Below are 25,764 nucleotides of genomic sequence, written 5' to 3'. Positions count from 1 at the left end.
GGCCCCAGGGGCCAGGCACTGGAGTTGAGCGTGGCAGGGGCCCGGTGGAGGGGGAGGGGAAGAGGGGCGTGCTCTTGAATTTGACGTTGTTCAGGGCGGCTGGAGCCAGGGGCCCCCACTTTGAGGCCAAGACTACATCTTGGGAACACCTCAGCACAGGAGAAGCGGACTCCAGGTTTTTGCCTGAAGCAACTGGGAAGGTAGCACCGCGGGGTGCTGTGGGAGTGGCTGGGGCCACCCGGGGTAGGGGTGGGGGGTGGCCCTGAGCCCATTGTCCCTCTTCCTGTCCCACTTCCGTGTTCTGCTGCTGTGGTCCCCCGCTCCACAGACACACACCCCTGGAAAAGCTGTTTCCAGGCTAGAATACTTTATTCAAGAGAATCTGGCTTGGCAGTCACACAGCCACTCGGGGCAGCTGGCTCCACGGCCAGCCCAGGGCCCCCTCTTTGCCTGTGTCCCTGAGAGGGGCAGGGGGGGATGCCTTGACCGTAAAGAACAACATCCCAGCTCGAGCAGTGACAAGATGGAAGGAGAGACCTAGGGGACAAGCCGTGGCAGAGGCCCCCAAGCCATGGCCCGTCTCCGGAGCTGCTGCTGCTCCGGCCGCTGCCTGCCTCCCCCCAGAAGCCGGGGCTGCTTGTCCACGCGGAGCCCCCAGGCCGAGCCCTGCCGCCGTCCCCGCTCTCTCTCCCGCTCCAAGGAAGCCCGCTGGGGCCTGGCCGGCCCCTCACCAGGCCTCAGGTCTTGTTTCTTCTCCAGCTGCAGCACACGTGGCTCCGGGGCCGCCTTCTTTCTCTCACGTTCTGTTTAAGGCACTGAATTCCTGAGGGTCCTGTCCCTCCCTGGCCCTCATCGCAGAGGGAGCAAGTCATTCAGCAGGGATACAACTGGCTAATAAATAGAGGCGTCAGCAGGGAGGGGACTGAGTGTGGCCGTAATAATAAATACAGGAGCCGGGCGGAGGCGACTCTCCTCCGAGGGGCCGGTTACCTCCGGGGAACAGTATGGCCGCACCTGCCAGAGACCAAACACAGAAAGGGGGTATCAGCACCCTGGGAGGGTGGGGGGCCCTCCTACGGGAGGGGGGCAAACCTGGAGGGAAAGCTTGGACAGGGAGCACAGGGAGATTGCAGCCTTCCTGGGTCTCTGCTCGCACCAGGGCCAAGAAGCTGGGAGTTACTTTGCACCAAGCACTTAGCCCGGTGCCCAGCCCGGTGCGAAGTACTTTTTCATTGCCCTTTAACAACTTCCTGTGAGGAAGGCCCTGTTGCCACTTCCCTTTCAAAGACAAAACAAAACAAAAATGAAAACAGAAACAAAAATCTGCAAACTAAAGGCTCAGAGAGGTTAAGAAACTTGCTGGAAGTCACACAGCTACTCACTGACAGAGCCAACTCTGAACACAGTCTGGCTCCACATAATAATGCCTCTGGTTATTCTCGGACAGCAGTCCCCTAGCAGGGGGACAGGCAACCCCAGATGTGCATGGAGGTTGTCTGAGGGGTGTGTGAGTACTGATGGTGCTCAGAGAATGGGTTTTCAGCCTGCAGGCCATCTGCATGAGAAGTACCCAAGGTCTGCTTTCCCATGGCCTTGCCCACAACTGCCCTGCTCCCTCTGGGAAGGAAAGGAGCATCCTGTCCCTTCCTAAACCCGGTCAGTACTTTGCCCCAGGGTAAAAGTACTGGGGTGGGGACGGTGAACAAAAAGACAACTTGAGATGTTGAGGTGAGTGTTAGGAAAGGAGAAAGGGCCTACAACCGGGCCACCAAGCCTTTTGCAAGTCAAGTGGTTTCCGTCTTCCTCTTTCAACAAAATTGAAGAACGGTTTAACCGAATTGTCAGCTACTACGTCAAGAGGAGTGATTTTTGTGAGATCACCTTGAGGCTTTGGCAAATAACTTGGAAGGAGTTCAAATGACTGCGTGACATCTAGTCCCATTTATTTATGGGAGCATGGTTTCTCAACCTTTCCATCTATTAAAAAATGAGAATGGAATTAATGCTGAATCCTGTCTCGGTCTGGCAGGAGGTAACATTCATTAATGGATTCATTAACTAATTAAAAAGAGGTAGCCACTGCCATCTCACTGAGACGCAGTCCTGGTAAGACTGATGATACTTCTGTGTTTTGCATTTATTAAACTAATGATGTATTTGTGCTGTTTTGATCAAGTGGTACTACTAATAATTATGGCAATGATTTATTCCAGGGGAGAACTTAATTTAGAGTTTTCTGTTCATAGGAAAATGAAAATCATTTCGATGTATATACCATTGTCATGGCCGATAAATAAGACAAGGCGATACATCAAGGACTTTGAACATTAAAGCATATTAAGTTAGGCCATTCTGTGGGGGAAGTGGAAGGGATATACAAGACCAAGGGGAAAAGAAGCAATGTAAACACACGACCACTAAAGCAGAGTGTTCACATCTCATTTTTAAAGTGAAATGATGGGCAGGGGCGCCTGGGTGGCTCAGCTGGTTAAGCATCTGCCTTTGGCTCAGATCATGATCCCAGGGTCGTGGGATTGAGTCCCGAACCCCACATGGGGCTCCTTGCTCAGCGGGGAGCCTGCTTCTCCCTCTCCCTCTGCTGTTCCCCACGCTTGTGTGCTCTCTCTATCAAATAAATGAATAAAATCTTTTTGTGAAAAAAAGTGAATGATGGTGAATATCAGGATAGCTTATCGCGTGGGGTAACCTGGAGGACATATAATGACTTCGCTAAAATACTAACATCTATAACACACCAGAAACGATACCCTTTGCAACTATTTATAATTTTGGTGAAAAAGTTCAATGTCAACTTAAAAATAAGTGAGGGAGTACATGAGTTTTTAAAATTCCTTCAGGAGGGGCGCCTGGGTGGCTCAGTGGGTTAAAGCCTCTGACTTCAGCTCAGTTTATGATCCCAGGGTCCTGGGATTGAGCCCCGCATCGGGCTCTCTGCTCATCAGGGAGCCTGCTTCCACCTTGCTCTCTCTCTCCCCGCCTGCTTCTCTGCCTACTTGTGATCTCTGCCTACTTGTGATCTCTGCCTGTCAAATAAATAAATAAATAAATAATCTTTAAAAAAAATTCCTTCAGGAGATCCCCAAGTGAGGTGTTGGAGCACTGCTGTCCCGGAAGACAGAGCAATGAGACACTGTTGGTCCAGGGCTCTCTCACTGTTGGTCCGTGGGGTTGGGGGAACCCTGCGTTGTCTACACTGCCAGCTTCTCCTTGCCGTCCATGCCTGGGCCCAAGGAACAAATGAGGGCCACACACTTTCAGGGGACCAAGCTCCCCAGAATCCCTGTCTTGACGGAATGGGGTGGAAGTGTTGGAGGGGAGGGCTCATGGGGTAGGACATGGGTCAGCTCCAGTTCCATGGTATGAATGATTTCCTGGAGTCTGGCACCGGGAAGAGGCAGGCTCTAGCAGAACCACCGTGTGACTGAATTTCTGTGCAGGCGAAATACTTTTACTATTTACTCTCACAGATTTGGGTCCCCCCAATCCCTACTCTAATCCTCTCCCATCCACATGCAGGCCTGGGCTCCAGCCTGGGCCTCCAGGTGTGAAGCCAAGATGGGCAGGTAACGCTGAGAGGGAAAGAGGAAGCAAGTGGCCCCTCAAGGTCCCCGGGATGGGTGGGAAGCAGAGGGCTGGCAAAAACACGGGCCTGGGAGCTGATGGGGGGTTACGCCTCCCCAGTGCCGCTAGGCTCCCCTCCTTCTACACACAGAGACAAACAGGGCTCAGAGCGGTGACATGACTTGCTCAGGGCCATGAGGAGACGCGGGGCTAAGCCAGATCGAGGACCAAGGTACCCTGATGCTTCCTGGGCCCTAGGTTCTCTAGGAGATGCTTGCTCCCTGTTCTGGCCCTGGGCTTTGCTTTTCCCCTTCCCGACCGCTAATCCCTGCCGGCAGGGCTGGGGCTCCCCTTTGGCCCGGCCTCCTTGCCATCCCTGCTCCCCGCCTCCGCACACTCACAGGTGGCAGTCTGTGGGTCTCTGCTTCTCTCTCTTCCTCTTCCCCCTGCCCTTGGGTCTCCTCCTGCAATAAGCCAAAGCGTCAAGACCAAGTGGCTGGGGGGGGGGGCCCCCATGCTAGGACAGGGACTGGCAGGCCCGAGAATAGCCCAGAGCCCCGGCCAGGCCACTTACCTTTCTGGCTTCATCTTCTCCCACAGAGGCCTAGGAAAACAGACAGAGACCAGGGGAGAGTCAGGAAACCAAGAAGTGGGGCTCCCTGCCACCCCCACATCTCTCAGACCTCCAGAGCCTGGGTCCTGCAGTTAGTACTGGGGCCACTAGGGGGCAGGATGAGCCGGTGAGAGAGGGATGGGCAGAGGCCCTCTGGGCTTCAGCTTCCACTCTAGGCTCTTGTGACCCCACGAAGAGAGATAGGAATCTGCTCTTTGGGCCCCTTTCCACACCCTTCTTCACTCCTCAGACTCTTTGTATCAAGCGTGTGGACTTGTGAGTTTGTTCTCTGCTGACTTTCTCTGTTCACTTCCTTCCCTTGTACCTGCCCTTCCTCCCAGAGTGCATTGTGGGAGTTTCTGCAAGGACAGTGAATGAGGGGCAAGGCCATGGACGTGAGGAGGGTTGCCCCCAGCTGAGGCTCTGCCTGTCAGGGCACAACTGCCACCCCCACCCTGGGGACATATGCCACGGCAGGCAACAGCAGGGGGAGTGCGGGAGGGGGTGGAATGGAGGGAGGGGAGCCCGAGCCCCACAGTCACCAGGCATGGTCTGGCTCAGCCTGGCGGGGCTGTGGCTGGTGGCCCAGAAGTGAGAAGAAAGGTGTCCCTGTTGCTCAGACCTCTGGAAGGGGACAGGACCTCAGTCTCCCCTGGGAACAGCGGTGGGGGAGTGGGCAGTGTGGTAACCGTCCACTTTGGCGCCACAGAATGCTGCCCTAGGCCAGCTACCTCCCCTGGGAGCCAGCGCCGGGCCTCTTGGACAGCCTGGTCATGTCTCTGCCATCTTGGGCCCATAAGAGACACTCTTGGGGCCTCAGTGTCCCCAGTCTGCCTGCCCCCCAAAAGTAGCTGTGAGGGCAAAGGTGACATAGAAGGTAAAGGTCACCGGTGGCACTGTGCCCGGGAGGGCTCACTACTGAACTATTGTTATGTGGCTAAGCCCTGGCCAGGACGGAAGGGAGGAAACGGATTGAAACAGGGCCTCCAACAGAGGTACAGAGAAGAGGGCCTGGAGCCTGGGCTTGGGTCCAAAAGGGGTGGCCAGAGCCCTGGGCAGTAGGCAGGGCAAGCCCAGGGCAGTGCTGGGGCTCCTGAAGAATGTGGTCATGGCCAGGCGAGGTAGCACGAGAAAGGGCAGGCTCAGGTGTTAGACGGGCGGGGGTTCACTCACTAGTCGTGGCAAATAATGTAACGGTTTCAAGCCTCAGTTTCCTCCTCTATAAAAGGGGACAACAACAGTACCTACTACCTCCCAGGGTTGTCTCGAGAGGAGGGACCTTGTCTGCCTTGCTCACTACTGCATCCCAAGCATCTAAGACAGTGCCTGGCATACAGTAGGCAGTGAATAAATGTTTGTTGAGGGACGCCTGGGTGGCTCAGTTGGTTGAGCGGCTGCCTTCGGCTCAGGTCATGATCCCAGTGTCCTGGGATCGAGTCCCACATCGGGCTCCTTGCTTGGTGGGGAGCCTGCTTCTCCCTCTGCCTCTGCCTACCATTCTGTATGCCTGTGCTCGCTCTCTCTCTCTCTCTAACAAATGAATAAATTTAAAAAAATTAAAAAAAAATAAATGTTTGTTGAATAACTGAGAAAACATTCAAGGGCCTAGTGTGGGGCTAGGCACAGAAGAGGTGCACATGAGAAATGGTGGTCGCCCCCATCTCCCGGCTCCCGGACAGGGCTCAGGACCTTAGTCCAGCGCCTCTGTCCATGGCTCAGGGGTACCAGGAGAGTACTGGGTTGCAGCCCGTCTCTCTCCTCCCGAGACTTGTGGAAGTGCCGGGCCTGCTGCTCCTGGTCACTCGTGTCAGGGTGCCCTGGGCAAAGGCAGCAAGACCGGTGCTGGGCAGAGTGTCCGCCAGGTGGAGGCATGACTTTAAAGAAAGCCCATGACTCCTACTTTCTGCTGCCTTTCTCCTGCCAAGCTCATCCCTCTCCGCTCCTCAGTCCAGTGTCCCCTTCCCCAGCGAACCAGCCAGACCCAGGACAATGTCTAGGCCAGCGATGTCTTCACCCCACGCTTCTTTTCCAGGGCTGTGGCAGCTCCCTCCCATTTCAGGGAGCAGGACAGTGTGCCCCCTGCCCCTGCACGTCTAGGAGGGACCCAGGCTTCCGCTGCCCCCACGGTGTCTCAGGCAGCTGTGCTCCAGCAGACGGAACCCCTTCCCCGGGCCAACCAGGCCGGTGAGAGGGATAAAGGGGGATAAAAAGCTGCCACTGGCCCCCGACTTCCTTGGTCTCTCTCAGCCACGAGGAAGGCGCAGGGGGGCTGGGCAGCCACTTGGCTGAGGCTGCCAAGTACGAAGGGCCTGTCCCAGCCGCTCCCGAGGACCTACCTGCACTCGCAGCGGATGTGCTGAGAGAATGTCAGCTCCACGTAGGAGGGCCGGGCCTTAGCGCGGATCTTCAGGACCTTCGGGGAGAGAAGGGTTGGATGCCTGGGTTGGGGGGTGGCTGTGGGCTTGCAATATCCTCTCCACCCTCTCCTCGCGGGGAGGGCCAGACTTCTTGCTTCCCACCAGCCTTTGCGTGACGTACTCTCGTTCTGCTCTGAGTCGGGGGGCAAACAGCCCCGCACCTGTGTGTGGGTCGAGGGAGACCCTGGCCCTCCTCAGCCTTGCCTCGAGGGACTGAATGTTGAGGTAACAGAAGTCGCATTTATGAGGCGCCTTGCACAGGGCTGGGCCTCACTAGCTAGTGCTCAATAAACCAGTGTCTGTGTGTGTGTGTGTGTGTGTACATGAGCATAAAGCTCAGAGTGCCAAATGCTCCCGGTGTACACAGGGACTTCTTGAATTTGAACACACTTCTTTTCCAACCGCAACCAGATACCCTTAGATCTTGGGGTAGGACCAAGCTCGAGGACCAGAGCACTGGTAATGAAGGAAGCAAGTGGGCTCCAAGCTGGCACAGGGGTGGGTGGGGAGAGCTCGTGCCTGGGAGTCAGTTCCAGTTCCCATGACTGTGACCGCGGCCCGCTCTCCTCCTTCCCGGGCGCCCACCTGCATGGTGACATTGACGGTCTCTATGGGCACACAGTGCAGGTTCTCGTCGCCGCAGCAGCCCGTGCAGCGCATCAGGGAGACGCAGGATGGGCTGAAGATGTACTCCACCTCGCTGGGGTACTCCGACACGATGTCCACCAGCTTCTCCAGTGCCCGGCAGTAGCTGCGGCCCCACACTTCCTGGAAGGGCACCACTACGAGGAGACACACACGGCCGGCCGGGTCAGGCCAAACCCCCTTCCCGGCTCCCGGGCCCTGCAGGCTCTTCCAGGTTCAGCCTACACTCCCTCCTCCAGGAAGCCCCCAGCCTCTGTGAGCTCCCTGGGCTCTGAATCCCTAACATGAGGCCTCTGGGGTGATGGCTGGACCCGGAGCCCATCTGCCAGACAGAAATCCTAGTGCGATGGGAGTTTCTCAGTGTCTGGGCTCTCCGCCCTGTTCTCAACGCAGGCGCGCACCTCGGCTTCGGTGCCCTTGGAGCTTGGAGGAACGCATCTTGGCAGCTCCTCATGTCCTCTGGGTCTTTCTCAGGCCCAATCGAGTGTTTTCTCGATCATGGGGAATTTGCAGAAAGCAGCTGGTTCTGCATGACTGGCTTGTAGAGCCCCACAGGGAGGGTTAGCCTCCCCCTTAGTCCTTATTTCCCGCCCTGCTCTGGGCCAGCTCCTCCACCTGGCAGCCAAGGCCACGGCCAGCATTGTGCCCGGAACCCACTCTCTGCAACCATCAGACCAACCCTCACACCATGGCTGGCTGCGTCACTGTAACTCCCACCTCGGGGGATATGCTCCACGTCCCCTTCCCGTTTCTAATCAAATAAAGCCCACCACCCAACCTCTTCTCTGAAGCCTTCTCCAGCTTCTCCAGTCTGACCAGATACTCCTCCTTGGAGCAGAATGTGGCCGCTAGGCTTAGCCCTGTCTCGGCCACTAGTAGATCTTATCTCCTTCACAACCACGTCAAGGCTCTGTGAGGACAGGAGCCCAAGCACCTGGGAAACACAGGCTGAGCAATGACTGATTGGCTGGATGATGGTTCACTGAGAATTATCAGGGACATCCCTGACCCCTTCCAGGTCCTGGTGTGGTCATGACAAGGATCCTGTGTGGGCTGACCTAGAATCTCTCAAAAGATGTTGCTCCTTCGGGGAAAGGCTTGGGGCCTGGTCCGTAAAAGAGGCTCAGAGGAAGTGAGCAGCTAGGGCTAGGAGACTTGGCTTCTAGTCCTGGCCCTGTCCAGGCTGTGTGACCTTGGGGAGGTCACTTAACCTTTCTGGGTGTTATCAGTTTCCTCCCCCGGGGGGAAAACAAAAAGGTTGGGGCTAGATGGTTGCTAAGGTCTCCCTCTCGGCTCTGGCAGACGGTCTGGGATTCAGTGCGCGCAACGCAGCCCAGCCTTGAGACTGTGGGCAGAGAGACCTCTCCCACTCTGGGTCATCCTGCCCTATACCTGATGGTTATCCATAGCTGAGGGGGGAGGCTAGGGCAGCTGGATCCCCTGGGGACCCCACAGCCTCTGCCCTAGAGCTGTGGCTTCTTCCAACAGCCCCTCACTTCTTCCCTGTGGCCTTTCCTTGGAGGCAGAAGGGGCCAAAGTCCATTCCACTGAGCCTGCAAGGCCTGGTCTCAGGGTAATCTCAGAGGAAAAATAAACTTCAGTCCTAGCAGAGGCCTTCTGGAAAGGGCTGCAAGCTGGCGGAAAATACCCAAGAGGCCGTGTGTCCCTGTGGAGCTGGCCAAGGCAGCCACAGGGGCAATAAGCCATGCTTATCTGGGTGTCTGCCGCTCCACTCCACCCTGTCTGCTTAGGGGGTCCTAGGGGCTGGGCCTGGGGACAGGCAGGGGACCAGATGCCTCCCCTGATCCCACCTCTCCAGGCCACAGGGATGCTCTCCCGGGACCCAAGGGGGAAACAAGCCCCTCTCCCTGTAAGCAGCCATCGTGCCCCAGGGAAGCCGGCCTGTGCGGTGCGAGGCCGGAGGACCACCGCCCTCGTGGAACTCCATGAGCACGTGTTTAGTCTGAAACCCATAAGCGCTCCATAACTCTGAGTGTTTAACCTCGACCACGGACAACGTCAACAACAGCAGAGGAACAGTCAGCTGCCGAAGCGCCGGAGACAGCCCAGGCTCCTGTACTGGGACCAGCCATCCGGGCAGGCGGGGGAGGCCAGCAGCAGAGAAGGCGCGCCTAAACCCCCTCCCATTCTCTACACAGACCCCACCCGGCTGGGCGGACAGGCCCATGGCCAGGTTAAGTAGAGCTGCCTGGGTTTGGCGGCAGAAGGGCTCTCCTTCCCTCACCCCACACCCCACCATGCCCCAGAGCCCAAAAATCTGCCCCTTTCTGGGTCACATGGCCAGAGCATGTGGGAAGGAGGAGGGGGTGAGGCTAAGCAGGAGGTGGGCTGGGCCCGGTTTACCTGGCAGCCACCAGGAAAGGGGGCCATTCACCCTTGGAGGCCACTATCTGGGAGGCAGTGGGAGAATCAGAGGGGGGCCGTGTGAGGGGTTGGCTCCAGGAGCATGGGGACTGCCCCCAGATGGGGGCTGAGCCCCTCAGGAGAGAACCCTGCTCAGCGGCTCCTGAGAGCACTTCCTCTGGCTCCAGACCTGCTCCGGAGGCGGAGGGGTAAGAGGAACTGGAGGCCGTGGCTCCTTCAGGCACCTGCCCAGAGCTGGACAGTCCCACGGGTCTGCTGCGGGGCCTCAGATGGGCTTACCGAAACCTCTCGCCAGCTCCAGGGGGCCTGGGGCTATGCACGCTGACTTCGCCACATACACTGAGTTGTGTCTGAGGCTTTAGGAGACCCCGAGGGCTTCTCTGAGCCTCAGGTTCCTCAAAATGTGGAGACTGTGAACGCCTTCCCAGTTCACAGCCTGCGGGCGGACAGAATCACAGGAAATGCCCAATCCTAGTACCACGAAGAGTAAGAGTAAAAATCAACGTCCACAGCTGCAAAGTACAGAGCATGCTGTCTCTTGTCTGGTGTTAGCAAGAGCGCATGGTATTTTCAGAATGTGGCGACTGGGCTCCAAAACTCACGGTACTGCCGCTGACCACAGTACAGCCTCCCTGACTGATGGGGATGACAGGTGAGCTGCCCTAATGAACTGACACCTCTGAGCCTCCTCGCCCCTGTCCCTGGGAGATATGTACTCCTGTGTCTCCTCCACGGAGTCAGAGAAGCCCACAGTCTTAGAAAAAGAACCTTGGATATCATGTAATCTAATGTTCCCATTTTACAGATGAGGAAACGGAGGATCAGACTTCTTCCGTAACTGTTGCCTGAAATATGCTAAAAAGCATCAAAGGGGCCACGGGGTGGAGATGGCTGCTGGGCCCCTCCCCAAATCCCGAGAGCACGACCCTGTGCCAGTCCCAGGGGGCACAGCAGGGAGAGGGAGAGAGTGTCCGTGAAGTTCAGGGCTGCTACCTCCCCTACCTTCTCAGTGCCTGAGGGGCCCAGAAGCACAGCCAGGCCCACGAGAGGATGGCCACCAGGTGGGCCGTGCAGCAGAGGGAGGGTGTGCCCGCCCTCGGAGGCTATCACGAGTGTGCGTGCGCACGCCCCTACACGCTCCCTCTCCCACAGCACGATAGGAAGCCTCGGTAATGGTGTGTGGCTTTGCTGCACGTCCCAGAGAGGCAGGGAGGGAGGAGCGAGGCAGGGGGCCTGGCATGCGACTCCTGTCTTCTGCACGTATGTCTCTTTGGCAAACGACACACCCTTTGAAGATTCCCTCTTGATGCAACCCAGGGTGGGGAGTGGAGGGGCCTGGGAGGGCACAGCTCATGTTCTGTCTGTTTGTAATCAATGGAAAGGTCTGGTCAGATTCCCGCAGCCCCGCCAGGGCTGGGCCTCTAGGAAGGTCTCCTCACGCCTCCCTAGTCCTCTTGATTGCTGGCCGCCGCAACCAGTTCCTGGACGCCTAGTGGGGCCCCTGGCTCTCCCTGCCTGCGCTGCCCTCTGAGACCCCGCCTGCCTCCTTACATCATATTGGGAAGGGGCTCCGAGCCAACCGGACGAACCCCGGGTATACGGGCCCCAGCCTCACTCTCTGTGTGAAGGGTGATCCCGGCCCAGGAGTACACCTCACTAGGCCTCTAGGTCCCAAAAGAAGGATCTCTCAGGTCCTGCCAACTTTGTCAGCCAGGATGTCAGCCGGCTTGCAGACTCTCCCGAACTTCCTATCAGCCTGTGCCCATCCTTGATGCCAATCCCTTCTTATCCCCTGCAGAGGACGGGGCGGAGCGGGTTCGGTGAGCACGTGCATGCCCAGCCCAGTGTGCTTACCTTCCACCTCCGATGAGCCATTCCCAGCAGACAAGGCCCACTGCTGTGGACAGAAAGGGTCAAAGATGAGGGGGTCCACCTTGGGCCTCTACACTCCGTGCCGAGTTGGCAAGAGCGTAGGGGCCCCTCTGAGCTCCTTGTCACCCGCTGCACACACTCTGCCCTGTCTCAGGGCTGCCCCTTTCCGAATGCAACTAAAACTTCACTGGGCCCTAGATGGATCCCACCCCTCTCTCTGGCCTCCGTTTCCTCATTTGGAAAGGGTGGGAGGCTAGAGGATTTGGGAGACCCTTTGCCTTCTGGGTCTCAAAGATCTTGCAATCCTTCGGGGTCTCCCTTCTCCCCAGCCCCAGGCCAGCCCTACTGGGCCCTATGCAGCAGCCTTGGCTGGGCGCCAGAGCCCGGGGGGAGGTGATCAGCTGGTGGGAGCTGAGGGGCTGGAGCCGGTGGCGCCATGAGCTGGTGCTGCCGGTAAGGTTACACCTCTGGCCAGCCCCGCAGCAGACAGGCAGTGGAAGGCAGTGAGGCTCTTCCGCCCCGCAGGGCTGCCCAGCCCACCCGCTCCTCGGTTGGAGCTGGAGACTCCTGGGGCAGCAGGACAGTGCAGTGGGAAGGGATCTTATTGGCTTTGTCAGGATTTCACTGCCCAAGCTGGCTCCCAGCCAGACTCACCCGGCTCCTGGGAAAAGGGCCCTGATCACTTCCCCAGGCCTGCACGCAGGAGCTCCGACTGCCCACCCAGGAAAGAGGGCACAGCAGGACCTCTTGTCTCACCCCCAGGCCACCCAGGAGCCCTGGGTTCACCCAGGCCCTGGTGGGGGCAGGGCCCGGCCTCCCTACCAATGGCCTCTTCAGCTGGCTTTCCCCTCCACCAGGCCAGGTCAGAGGTCCTGGGGGCGCCTGCCTGGTCATGGGGCCTCGACCCTGACCACAAGGCCAGGGACCCGCCTGGGATTAGTGGAAAGATGCTTTTAGCAAAGCCACCAGGGCTCCAGGGGCCAGAGAGGAAACCTCCCTCCTTCCCTGTGGCTTCCCTGCCCCCGCCAAGACAGACCCTGGAGCTGGAGTCTGGGACAGCCCAGCCTGACTGAGGTCTCCTCCCAGAAGACGTGGTCCAGCCTGGCTCCTGGGAAGAGTGTGGACATCCATGGAGGTGCCACTCCCCCGAGTGGGTCTGTGATTTCAGAACCCCTGCCCCGAGGGCTGCTGGGGGCTGGGAAGATTGGGGGGGCAGGCTGGGGTTGGGATAGGTCTTACCTGGGGGGGCACAGCGGGCAGTGCCAGCCCAGCCAGGAGCTGCAGGAAGCAAGTGAACAGCCTCATGGCAGGCATCTTCTCAGACGTCCCAAGCCAGGAGGTTCCAAGGGAAAACCACCATGCTCGGCCCCCTGGGGGAGCCCCCGGCACAGGAGGAGAGGACCTCACTGCTGCCCCGAGGTCCCCGCAGGTGGCCCGAGCATCCTCTGGAAGCCCCAGGAGCCTGGAGCCCGCAGGTAGGGCTGGGGCCGGGGCACCTGATGCGGAGCGCCCGGCGGGGCGGGGCGGTGTGGGGCAGGCGGGTCCCTGGGGAGGGTCCGTCGGGCGCCCAGCGCGACCCCAGGGCCTCTCTTGGCTGGCCAGTGGAGACGCAGTCTCCTCGCACACTGCGGCTCCCTTCTGGGACTGCAGCCCGTTGGCGACCGGGTTTCAAGGGCCGTGAGTGGGGCGGGGCCGGAGACCCGCCCCGCCCACCGTCGACGAGGCCTGGGAGCGGCCGAGCGCCTCGCGGGGCTGGGGTGGCGGCGGCGGCGGCGGCGCGGACCCGAGCGCGCTCGGCCTGCAGCGGGAAGGGACGCCCCCCTCCCCCCAGCCGCTGCAGGTCTCGCCCCGCCGCCGCCGCCACTCCAGCCCGCAGCTGCCCACGGGGCTGCTCGGAGCTTGGTGCCCCGCGGGGCGCCCGTGACCTGGGGCGAGGGCGCTCCCGCTCCTCGAGGCCGGCGTGGGTGCGGGCAGCCAGGTGGTGGAGCCCAGTGTTCGCCACGAGGCTCCAGACTTCACCGGTCTGGAAGAAACCGCAGCTCCGGATCCCTAGGAGGGCAGCCGTTTGGTCTGGCCCTTTAGGGTGCCACCTGTGCCATCCCCCACAGGGCTCAGGGGTGAAAGGATTAGTAAACCCATTTTATAGTTGAAGAAACCGAGGTTCCCAGAGTGCCCCTGCCCGTATATGTTGAACATACATATGCAGTCTTGAGAAGTGTGTGCGTGTGTCTTTGTGTTTTTCAGGAACTGACAGAGACAACACACAAGTGTGGGACGCCAGAGCTGTCTCTCCATCCCAGGCACCATGCTTCTGGCCAAGCACTCAGACAGCAGGGCACCCCCATAGTGGGCACCTGGCTGAGGATCTAGCACTGTTTCCTCCTGTGGGAAGCAGTTTTCTCAGGCTGCCACGTGTGGTTTGGAGAGTGGCCTAGTGCAGCATTTCCTCCCTGTCCCAGGAGAAGGAGGAAATGCTCTAACTGGGCAGGGGTCTGCCTCTAGGGGTCTGTGTATGTCCCATGTGTATGGGCATTTGTGTGTGACTGTGGAGGTCCACATGTGCCAGGAGTCTCTGTGCTGTAGACATCTGTGTGTGTCTGCTGTATGTTCAAGCGAGGCTTGTGTGTGGATCTGGCCACGTATCTCTGTATGTTTGTGTGATTATGTGTGTGTGTGTGTCTGCTGTATCTCTAGGTGTGTTTGCAAGTGTGCCTGAATGTGCATTTGAGTGGGATTGTGAATTTGTATGCCTGTCTGTGTCTTTGTGTGTGTGTTTTCCTGTGTGGGTGAGCATTTGGACTGGCTTCCCTGTAAGACTGTGCATCTCTGGGTGTTCCTGTGTGCCCTCCCACGGTCCTTGAGCACACGTCAGCCCGACTGCCCTGCATGCACAGTCCCCTGGCTGCAAGAACCCTGCAGGAGTCAGGGATTGGCCTGGGCCTGGGGCCGGTGGGTGCTGTGGGAGACGGGGGGTGGAGGGGAAGCAAGGAGCTCAGAGGCAGCCCCTACCTCTCACATTCCAGCCAGGACCAAGGAGGCCAGGCCAGCCCCAGCTCTCACCCCAGTGACCTGCCTGCCCACCCACGCGGGCCTGCCAGAGACGCTGCCTCCCTGCCTGGCCAAGCCCGGAGGTCCGAGAGCCAGGGGCCAGTCTTCCGCCAGCTAAGCGGGGGCTGCAAAGAACCTTCCGACAAGCTCCAACATGCTAGGGCTTGTGGAGCAGACAGACTCCTCCCTGGGCCCGGGGTCATGGTGGAGGGTGGTCTAGGCATCGCTGTGGATGTTAGTGGGGGTGAGTAGATGTGTGTTTGTGCACATCTGGATCGTGTATGTTTGCCCGTGACATCTGTGTATGTGTAGGACATGCGTTTAGGTGTGTCTTTCTTTTGGATTTGGATCTGTGTATATGAGCACAGGTGTGTGTTGTGCTTGAGTGTGTGTATTGAAATATCTGTGTTGTATCTGCCAGTCTGTAACTGAAGGTTTTGAGCACTTCCGCACTGGACATGTTTGCCTGTGACTGTGTGTCGAGGTGTGCATATGCTGTTTTTGCGTGTGTGTTTGTATTCATTCATGCTTTCATCCGTCTCAAACTGTTTCAGCCCTACTGTGCCTCAGGCACCACCCCGGGGGCCGGGATTGCGGTGCAGAGGTTCCCTCAAAGTTTCCGTCCGCGGGGGGCTGGTACAGACGTTTGAGGCGTCTCCTCTCTTTCTACACTCGAGTGAGCTCCATACCCGGCCGATGTCTGCGGTTCCCACAAATGGGCTTGTTCTGTCACTAACCTGGGACCATATGTTTCTAAACCTGGCTTCTTAGGTCGTGAGATGAATTAGCTAAGGCCGGTGAGGGGCCGCAAGCAATGAGACCCAGCATTTCCATGGGGTTGATAGAAGTCTACCCTTGCTCACATCCTGTCCTCTGCTCTCCTAAGCTGCGAGCCCAGTCCTTACCGGTGGTATAACCTAAAGTAACTTCCTCGACTTGTCAGAGCCATCCAGAGTGGGACTACTGACACTCCTCTCTCATTGATAGCCTGACTTCTGATTCAACTTTTGATTCTTTTTTTAAAAAAATATTTTATTTATTTATTTGACAGAGATCACAAGTAGGCAGAGAGGCAGGCAGAGAGAGAGGAGGAAGCAGGCTCCCTGCTGAGCAGAGAGGCCGATGCGGGGCTCGATCCCAGGACCCTGGGATCACGACCTGAGCCGAAGGCGGAGGCTTTAACCCACTGAGTCACCCAGGCACCCCTCAACTTTTGATTCTTATTAGACATACAAAAACACCCCAGTTACAGAGTAGGGTCCTTGCCATCATGGACATGAGACAGATAGAAAAATAAAGAATTGTATGTTTCTGCTAATTGCAGGGAGCAAAACGATGGAGGGATTTGCGTATGTGCGTACGGTCCTCTGCCTCCCACCCTGCCCAGTCTCACCATCACCATCCAGGAGATCAGGTCGCAGCTGTCATCAGGGGCTTCTAAGTAGATCCACTAGCAGAGTCAATGCTGGATATTCCACATTGAACTGTTTACCGTCGCAGTCATTGGTGGGTGTTGCAAGGAGAAAAATGACGTTTAGTGAGCACTTACTATGGGCCAAGCACTGTGCCTGGCGCCTCAGTCACTTCGACGTGGCTGAATTCCACCACAACCTTGGGAGATGGTTTTAGTTGTTCCCATTCTGAAGATGAGAAGACGGAAGGGCAGGGAGTTTAAGTAATTTGCCCATAGTCATTTAGCTACTAAAGAAGCAACAAGATGAAGGTCAGCCTAGGTCTTTCTCCAAGCTCTCTCCAGTAAGCATGTGCTCTCTCTGCCAACCAGATTGCAAATACCTTGAAGGTAGGTCCACGTCTGGAACCTTTGCTGAGTCTTCCCCGTGCTGGAGCTGAGTGGGTGCCTGACAGACTCTGATGTGTGGGAAGGAGAAGCCCTCATCCCAGGCCTGGAGCTGACCCTGTCACAGGGAGTTGGGCAAATATAGGTCAACACAAGGGTGTAGGCCATGGAAACACTGTTTGGGCCATGACAACAGTCACCCTGAGCAGCTGTGGGGTCTAGTCCCAGATGCTGGGCAGCCAGGCCAGCCTCTTCCCCCCAAGTCTGCCCCAAACCCCTGGCTTCCCACACCCTGCATTAGTCATGGTTTTAGCCTAAAACACCTGCCTCAACTCATCCCAATTTCTTGTCTTTCAGCTTCCTGACTCATTTTCCCGTTTTGGTCTAGCCTCCTCATGGTCTTGACCCTCTGAACTATTTCCCAACTGTGACCTTTTCCTATTTCTGTGATGACAATTCAGCATCTACCTCTGGAGCAGTGTCTCAGCTAACGCTGGGTAAGCACGAGCCCTCGGACCCTGTCCCTGAGCCCTAGACCTGGGCATGGCCAGAGGTGGGTGAGAAGTAGAGTATCCGAGGACTAGAATCTCTCCTTCCTGGCTGGCAGGGACAGCAGCAGTGGGCAGCTGGGACTGAGGACCTTTCCACTTTATGGGCTGGATGAGCTGGAGCCACCAGCTAGCCAAAGTCACCAGCAGGAAGCTGCTTGGTTGGCCTTCTCTGCCTTCTCCTCCTCTCCTCGGGCTGGGAGCTCCTGTGGGCCCACCCCAGCCTAACCACTGAGCCCCTTTCCTTCTCTCCATGCACTTCTCCAGGCAGGCTGTGATGGCCTTGCTGGCGACCACCACTAGGTGAGACACCCCTTATCCAGGTTTCCCCAGCACCTTGAATTGCTTCTCCATCATAGCACCTGGCCGCCAGTCTCATCACTGCCCAGCTACTTGTCCGCCTTCCCTCAGACTGGAGACTCAGTTCACCCTCAGATCACCAGCACCTTGTCCAGTGTCTGGCACACAATAAGGCCTAAGTGTTTGTTGAGTTGGACCAATCTTCCAAGCACTCTCTCCTCTCCCCACAGAGAAAATGTCCCAAGTTTGCCCATTCCTTACCCAATCGTCCTTCAGTCTTCAGAGGTAGTCCTCCTAGACCCCATGCTCAGGACAACTTGGGTGGGCCTCTCTGGTAGGGGTAAGTGTGGGAGGACAACCTCCCATTACTATGTAATCACACCCTGAGTTGGTCACCACAGCCCCACCAGCCCCCAGGGGACAAGGCTCATGCTTCTGGCCAGAGATCAGAACCCAGTGGGGGGCCTGGGGTGGGGTCAAGTTGGAAAGGAGACAAAAGTAGAGCCCACGGGTGACCAACGGGTTCCCAGGCAGGAAACAAGATGGCACCCGCCACGAGGGCTGAGAACAAGGGAAGCCCGGCAAGGTGCCCGCCGCCTTGTCCCAGGCCTTCAGGGCGACGCGTCGTCACCAAAGGATCAGAAACCTGTACTTTGGGAACTTGGCAGCCAGGGCTGGGTTTTTCGTGTTTTCTGTAATTATTTCCCTTTTGTTCTCCCTTAGTATTTAGTAAAGCCCTTTGTGAAAATGCCAGCTGGTCTCAGCTGTGCTAAGAGGATGACAAAGGGGTCCTCTGTGCGTGCTTGGCCCTCCACTTTAATGGAGGGACCTCACTTAGTGGTGACAGCAGAGTCAAGGACCACCAAGGGCAAAGGGAGGCTCTGGGGCCCCAGCCAGCACCTTGTGTTCAGCAGCCTCTCTGACGCTGAGCCTCCGGCCTGGTCCCAGACTGGGCTTCACTGAAACCAGAGGGGCCGGAGGGCTAGCTAGCCAGCCACAGCTGCTTTGAGGGAGGGCATTTGTTCAGATCCTGGTGGTGTCCAAAGCTCTCGAGAAATCCAGAGGCGGGGCACCTGCTGTGCTCCAGCTACCCAATGAGGGGTGGGCAGTCCCTCCCCAGCTGGGGCCACTTGGCAAGCTGATGTCGAGGAATCAGGTGCACAAGCGGGTGCCAGAGTGGCCTCCCTTTCCTGCCCTCCCAGCTCAGGAGCCTTGCTAAGTCTTGGTCCCCTGCCTGCACGCTGCCCTCCAGGATGGACCCTCAGCTGGTCCCTTCCCAACTGCAGGGACCCCCCCTGCACCCTTATCTCCCACGACTGTGCCCTGCTTCTCCTCCTGCCCCTCCTCTTTTCTCCATAGCTTCTCTCAGCTGCCCTGGTGAGAGGGGGCCTGGGAGACCTTCCTCCTCAGGAACAATCGCCCCTTTCTCTCTGTTGTGTAAGTGATACACGAGGAGAGGAAGTTATTTGTAACTAATCGGCTGTGATGTGGAACGGAGCTCAGGGAGCCGACAGCTCCGGGCTGTCCCGCCTCTGCGACAGCTGGGTGGTTGGGGACGGCAGGTCACCCTTCTCCTCCCCCACCCTGCTGGGATGATGGCGAGTGGGAACACCGCCTGCGCAACAGGCTCTGCGTGTGACACACGGAGTAGATGGGAATCTCGCAACCACCTTCGAGGGAAGTATTGTTTTTCCCACGTTTCAGATGAGGAAGCACAGGCTGAGCGAGGTGAATTCCCTGGGCTGCGAGCAGCAGGAGGGAGAGGGATGGCGCAGGATCTGCTGGGGCCATACAAGGAGGCAGTGTTGCACGCAGGGATTAAGAGTCTGCTTCTTCCTAGCTACGTGACCTTAGGCAAGTCTTTTCAGCTTTCCAACCCCCAACTCAGGGGCTGATTGCGTGATTTAAATGAGAAAGTGGCGGTCGTCACATAGTCCAGTGCCCTGTACGCAGTAATAATAACTTCAGTCACTGTGATCGTTTCTTGCTGGGAGGGAAAGAGATGGGCCAGATTACCCCCACCAAGTTGCACGTTGCAAGCCGGCTTCATCATGATCACCATGGATAACAGGAAAGCCATCCCGGAGGAGGCAAGCCTTCTAGCTTTTTCTGCCCTCCAAGGGGTAGAGCTAACCTCAGGGACTTCCTTCTCCGTGGAGTGGGAATCCAGCGAGAGGGTGGGAGAGAAGAGAGCCTCTGCAAGCACTGGGCCCCTTCTCTGTGTCACTCACATAAGGAGACAGAGATGCTCCTCATTCATGGATCATCACAGATGATTATGAGTTCGAAACTGAAAAACCAGAATCAAGGTGCAAAGTGCTGTGGGAGCATGAAGAGTGGGGAATGTGAGGCTGGCACGTGTGGATGGGGGCGAAGAATCAAACCAATGTTGGACCTCCCTGGCCTGGGAATCCTGGTCATCCTTTCCCCCCGGGGAAGGCACTCACCCCCGAAACTGGAAGATTCTGTGAAAGGGGAAGGGAGATGGGCCCTAGAACCAGAGCCCGGGGCTTTTTGGGGAAGAAGGTCGTCATGCCCTAGCCATGTCTTCAAGGTGGCACTGTGACACAAATCTTCTGCAGGGACTCTCCCAAAGGAAAAAAAAAAATAACAAAAACATAACGCTTGCTTTCCAGGTAGTCACTGAAGGACTTCTCTGAGCACTTGTGGGGAAGTCGAGGAAAACAGCGACCAAAACACCCACCCCACTCCTTGGCCTCATGACACTGTGTGCAAAGACCGCAGAGTTTAGGGAGGCAGCCCGTCGCTCAACACCCCGGAACTGGCAGGGGGCAAGGGGCCTGGAGTCTTTGCTTGGTGCTCACCCCGATGCAGAGAGCCCTGGAGAGGGGGCTTCTGTTTCTGTCAGGAGTGACACTGTCTCTGTTGTGGGTCAAAAGGCTAGGGGAGACAGTCCAGACTAAACATCTCATAACTGGAACAGCGTGGATGTGGATGAGGATCCCTATGAGGGCTTAGATCTGTTCCATTTTAATGTCATCTCTGGGAGTGTTAGCCACTGGTCAAGTTGTCATTCTGTACTTCGCCGGGGGCGGTGGGGGGGGTGGGGAGGCGGCACAGTGAATCACCAGGACTCAAGCTAGTGATGGGGGGAGGGGTGGGGCTGCATCTTCTGTGGGTTCTCTGTGCACTCAACACTACTCAGTGCCAACTCCTGGGCTCAGTTCTGGGGACACCAAGATGGTGGCCCTTGAGGAGCTGGTCCAGCAGAACATGCCTGAAAGCCCTCGAGAGGATAGGCCATCGGAGCGTCTGCCTTTGGCTCAGGATCCTCAGGGTCGTGGGATCGAGCCCCTCATTGGGCTCCCTGCTCAGCGGGGAGCCTACTTCTTCCTCTCCCCCTCCCCCTGCTTGTGTTCCCTGTCATGCTTTATCCCTGTCAAATAAATAAATAAAATCTTTAAAAAAAAAAAAAAGACTTTGCATAGAGAAGATGATGCTTATGCAGTGTCCTACAGGACGAATGGAGGCTTATCAGGAATCAAAGGCCAAAGGATCATTATAGTCAAGGGAAGTAGCTTGGTGAAGTATGGATTATTTGAGGGACACTGAAGAATCTGGTGGAGTTCAACTGTGTGCAAGTCGGGGGAGGGACTGTGTCTGGGGCTGAGCAAGATGGTCAAGGGGAGGCTGAGGTCAGACTGTGAGGTGCATTGAAGGCAGGGCTGAGAGTTCAGAGTTTATTCCAAGGGCTCTGGGGAACCACTGCAAGTTCTTGAGCAGCAGAGTGAAATGCCCAGATGTGTATTTTGTAGAAGCAACTCATGGCAGGTGGGGGGCTCGGCCTAGGGGCAAGAAGACCATATCTGTCGTTGTCATGGACTTGAGTGGTCTGAATCAGGTAGTGGCTGTGGGAGGCAATGGGACGGGCCAATGCTATCCAGGTAGAAGTTCATTTTCCAGCCTTCTTTAAAGCTGGCTATGGCCTGATGACTAAGTTTTGGCCAAGATTTTCTCCCCAGGGCTTCTTAGGGCACTGGAGATAAGTGGAAGCATTGGGCTTGACCTCTGGGAAGTCTTTTTATTTTATTTTATTATTTTTTAAAGATTTTATTTATTCATTTGACAGACAGAGATCACAAGTAGGCAGAGAGGCGGGCAGAGAGAGAGGAGGAAGCAGGCTACCTGCTGAGCAGAGAGCCTGATGCGGGGCTCGATCCCAGGACCCTGGGATCGTGACCTGAGCTGAAGGCAGAGGCTTTAACCCACTGAGCCACCCAGGCACCCCTGGGAAGCCTTTTTAAAGAGAGAAGCATTTCTATCCGCCAAGTTTTTGCCCATAATTCAAATATGATGGCAGGAGCTGGTGCAGTCATCTTAGACCTAGAAGAGTTGGAAGGACACTGGATCCCTAAAAATGTTCAGGGTCACCATACAAGCCCTGGCTTGCTTATATTCAGAATGATTTTATGTGAAAAGTAAATAAACTTCTATCTCACTTAAATCACAGTTATTTTAGAGTTTTCTGTTAACATATGTGCTGTTCCCATTTTGCCTTATAAAGGTGAAAAAATGAGTTCCATAGTCCTACATGGGTTTTATTTTTAAAAAAGGATGCATTCTTCCACGGCTTATCCTGGGGAATGAATCATATCACTGCTTCCTGGGGAGAATCGGGGCTCCCCCATCACCCCACAGTTCAAAGCAGGAACGGGGAGGCCACTGTTAAAGATACAGATGTTGGGGCCCAGCTGAGCTGGACCTGCCCCCGCAGCCTCATCCCTCCCTTCTCAGTGCTCATCTTCCCCCAGAGAGCACAGGAAGGAAACTGGGTTGGGGGCAAGGGGTGCAGAGGGGAGCCAGATTAGTTCCTCTTATGGTTGGATTCCCAGGGGTGGAGGAGACAGAATGTCTAGCGGAGGCTTCAGCAGACAGACTGTGGACCTCCGGCTGGCCCTTCAGGCCCCGGGCTCTTCTCTGAGTCAAAGAACACTTGGCTGCTTCTCCAAAGATCCTCCTCTGCCTCCAGCTCCCCTCATCTTGGAGAAGAACAGGGGCCTTGAGTCTATAGCCCCGGAGGCCCTCAGGGGCAGCACTGGCTCCTGCCTTGGGTAAAATGGAAGGAGTGGGAGCAGGGGGCAGTTGGGCTGCGAGGGACATCTGCAGCTGCACTCTCCAACTTTCCAGCTCTAGCCTTAGGTCAGGAAAGCTCTGGGGAGTTGATTTCTCCCCAAGCACTAATCAAAGGCTCCAGATGACCTCAAATACCTTGAATCACTTCCCTATGTTTCTGCCAGGAACCTGCGGGGTTTCCCGGGAACCCACACTTACTGAGCACTTACTTACGATGTGGCAGGTCTCACGTGCACAAGTCTGACCTCATCCAGTCCTCACAACAGCCCTGAGAGCTGGCATCGGCCCCGTTTTAGCCGATGAGAATGAAGCCACAAACAGATTAAGTAACTTGTCTCAGGTCACCCAGCCAATGAGTGGCTGAGCTGGACCAGGAACACTAGTCACGTGACTCCGAAGCCCAGCTTTCTGTGCTGGATGTTGCTGGGGAGTCCTGGGGGCTTGGGAGGTCGGGTGGGAGAGCCGCCTCTGCCTAAAGTCATAGAGGGCAGTTTCCAACTTCTCCCAAACCTAGATCAGGTTGTGAAGGCAGGGCACGGTCCGGGGCATCCTGATCTTCCCAGCTCCCCCGTGTCGTGCCCCATCTCACCACCCGTTCTCCTCCCGCCGCGTCTTCACTCAGGTTTTCAGTGACACGGATTTGTGATTCGACCACTAATATTAATAATCCTTTATGGAGATTTGATGATTCCAAACCCCTTATATATACTTAGTGTGCTGAAAACACCCCTGTAAGGCAGTCCAGTGAGGAGATGGACGGGAGTTGTCTAGCGCCACACAGCTGGCAAGAGACCGAGACCAAACTCAGTTTCCCGGCCCTGACCTCTCATCTCAGGCCCTTCAAACACTTTTTGAATGACACCTACACTGTCCCAGGCTCTGTGCTGGGTACTGGGGCCCCAGACACACTCTTGCCACTGAGACACTCAAAACCAGCAGTACTAGGAAGAAAAGCTAAGGCATCACCCCTAACACCCAGAGCTGATGTAAGTAGCAGTGGGGGTGGGGGTCCATCAGAAGGATCCCCTCCCCCTCTCTCCAGGGACCACAAATCTCCCATGACATTATGCCACATCCATGATGCTTGCCATATCCCAGAGTCGCCTACAGTACTATGTATCTAGTGGTGTATACTGATTCATTTGAACTTTAAAAAACTAGTTTTAAAGGAAATTTCATCCACTACCCTGGAAAGGTAACTGTAAAAATCAACTAAATTCTAGGTGGATGTTGCTGGGCGGGGGGTGGAGGGGGCGTGGGGGGAGCCCGAGGCTGAGGCCTGCTCTCGTTTTGTTAAAAGGAAACACAGCAAGTGTTTATGAGGTATTAGAGACACATTGGCCCCCTACCTGGGGCTTTCTCCTAGACTCATTAGAAGGAGGGGAAAAGGATTGGAAGAGGGACAATTTTCTTCCTCCATAATTTCCATATTATTAAAGACTAGCCAAAATTATCTCAAACATGCCCCGAATCATCTCGTATGTCCATTCTTTAAGAACCAGTGGCACAGGGAAATAAACATCCTAGTGCCTGTGATCAAGGCGGGTCTGATGTCTGCAGAACGGACCTCACAGGGGCCCTACGGAAGCGTCATGTCATCTTCTCTTACAAAAGAACAACAGGATAGCCGGGCTCTCAGCTTAGGTATATCCTTTTACAACTTACAAAGGAAACTTTTTTTTAAGTATATGAGGCTCACAGCCTTCGGAGGCCCACAAGACCCCCATGTAACTTTCCTCTCTATTGTGGCTGAGAAAGCTCGGTAGAGGTCACGGGGCCTACCCAAGGTCATCCAGCAGGTTACTCCACAAAATACTGAGCAGGTCCTTAATGGTCCTTTCTACAGCACCCCTATCCTCAGGTAGGTGAATGCAGCATCCACTTTGTGCAAAAAACCCGTTCCCCGCCGAAGGAAACCCAGACCCTTGGAGGCTGGTCCTGGAAGAAGAGCTTCTGAAGAAGCCATCTTGGGAGTCTGATCTCAACTCTTGAAACCGTGTTCACCTTCGCTTAGGGGAATCTTTCTTCCTGTTTCCCACTGCTCCCACCCTGTCCATTCCACTCCGATGAAGGAAGTTCAAAGGGGATACACACACTGAGGGAATAGGGATGGGTCACTGTGAGAACCTGAGATGTCTGTGTTCCAGTGTCAAAGTCCTGGTGGCCTCGGTTCCCAGCCTGTGCCTGCCTCCCCATGGGTGGTTCATCTGCCAGCCCTGGGGTCCCTCTAACTTTGCCCCCTCTTCATGGTCCAGGTGCAAAGAACCCCACTCCTAGGCTGCCTGGCCAGGCCTTTCCAGTTCAGGGTGGGGTCTTGCACCAAGGGAAACATTCTTTGTAACTGATCTCAGCAATGTTTCCCCTTCTAGTGAGACCCACCTCTCATATTTGGGGTGTGGCCTAGCAGTATATACATACTTTGTTCTAATTAAACAATATAAATCCATTGTATAAAATATGAATTAGCATAAAGAATAAAATAAAAGTCACCCAATCTCATCAGCCAGAGAAAATCCCTATTAATATTTTGTTGTGTGTTTTTTCTACACGTGCATACTTTTTCTTATAAAATGGCATCTTACTGTTTTGTAGCATGCTTTTCTCCATTTTTGTCATATTTTGGTAATGCTTCTTCATATCAGTACTGAAAATTCTACGGGACCAGCAGCACTGGCATTGCCTGGGAGCTTGCAAGAAATGCAGGATTTTAGGTCTGATATTGGACCTGTTGAATCAAAATCTTCATTCTAACAAGATCCCCAGGTAATTCTTGTGCATCTTAAAGTTTGAGAGTGCTGTTTGGTGTCTCTCTCTTTTTTTTTTTTTTTTTAAAGATTTATTTATTTATTTTAGAGAGAGAAAACACATGACTGGGGGGAAGGGCAGAGGGAGAGGGAGAATCTCGAGCAGACACAATGGGGCGTGGAGCCTGACTTGGGGCTGGATCCCAGGACCCTGAGATCATGATCTGAGCCAAAACCAAGGGTCGGCTGCTTAACCAACTAAGCCAGCCAGGTGCCTCTGGTGTCATTTTTAATGATCGTACTCCCAAGGGATACTTGCAGCTGTCTGGCTGAGAAAGCTCGTGGAGAGGTCACAGGGCCTCCGCAAGGCCATCCGGCAGACTTCTCCCGCTGAGATAGGGAGAGATGTTACCACCGGGGACCGCAGAGAGGGTGGCCTGAGCCCAGTCCCGGTGTAGGGCCCTGCGCAGAGTAGATGCTCACGCTGTTGCCTGCCTGAGAACACAGTCGCTTAGGCCCAGTTCAGGCCCAGTCTGGCTTCTTTGTGGGCCCCAGCCGTGTGCTGTGTCCAGACTCCAGAGCAAGTCCCAGCCATGTCCCCGCCTCCTGGCCTACTGGGGCCTGGGTGCTGGCTGCCACCCAGGATGGTGGAGTCAGGTTCCAGCCGGGCACTCCATGGTTCTCCCAGCAGGCCGGCTGGCTGGCCAGATGTGCTGGG

General features: G+C 56.1%; 1 protein-coding gene across 2 annotated transcripts; it reads right to left on the bottom strand.

The window, feature by feature from the left end:
- Window positions 1–346: 346 nt before the first annotated feature.
- Window positions 347–13,150, bottom strand: PGF (placental growth factor). Of its 2 annotated transcripts, XM_080808915.1 has the most exons (7): window positions 12,754–13,150; window positions 11,497–11,539; window positions 7,198–7,394; window positions 6,532–6,608; window positions 4,157–4,186; window positions 3,984–4,046; window positions 347–1,014 (listed from the first exon to the last, which is right to left on the bottom strand). In XM_080808915.1, the coding sequence occupies exons 1-7, from the start codon at window positions 12,826–12,828 to the stop codon at window positions 987–989; spliced, it is 513 nt and encodes a 170-aa protein (XP_080665041.1). In that variant the 5' UTR covers window positions 12,829–13,150; the 3' UTR covers window positions 347–986. The 2 variants fall into 2 exon arrangements, with proteins under 2 accessions (XP_080665041.1, XP_080665042.1); XM_080808916.1 differs by lacking the exon at window positions 3,984–4,046.
- Window positions 13,151–25,764: the final 12,614 nt, after the last annotated feature.

The sequence above is a fragment of the Martes martes genome, assembly GCF_963455335.1.
Source record: "Martes martes genome assembly, chromosome: 7".
Taxonomy (NCBI): domain Eukaryota; kingdom Metazoa; phylum Chordata; class Mammalia; order Carnivora; family Mustelidae; genus Martes; species Martes martes.
The sequence above is the reverse complement of the archived record's forward strand: the minus strand, read 5'-3'. Positions and strand labels throughout refer to the sequence as shown.

Excerpts from the sequence above, each read along its gene's own strand:
- PGF (XM_080808915.1), bottom strand. The coding sequence starts at position 12,828 with ATGCCTGCCATGAGGCTGTTCACTTGCTTCCTGCAGCTCCTGGCTGGG. Across the intron at positions 4,047-4,156 it reads GAGAAGATGAAGCCAGAAAG|GAGGAGACCCAAGGGCAGGG; the intron begins GTAAGTGGCCTG and ends GGCTTATTGCAG. Across the intron at positions 1,015-3,983 it reads AGACCCACAGACTGCCACCT|GTGCGGCCATACTGTTCCCC; the intron begins GTGAGTGTGCGG and ends GGTCTCTGGCAG.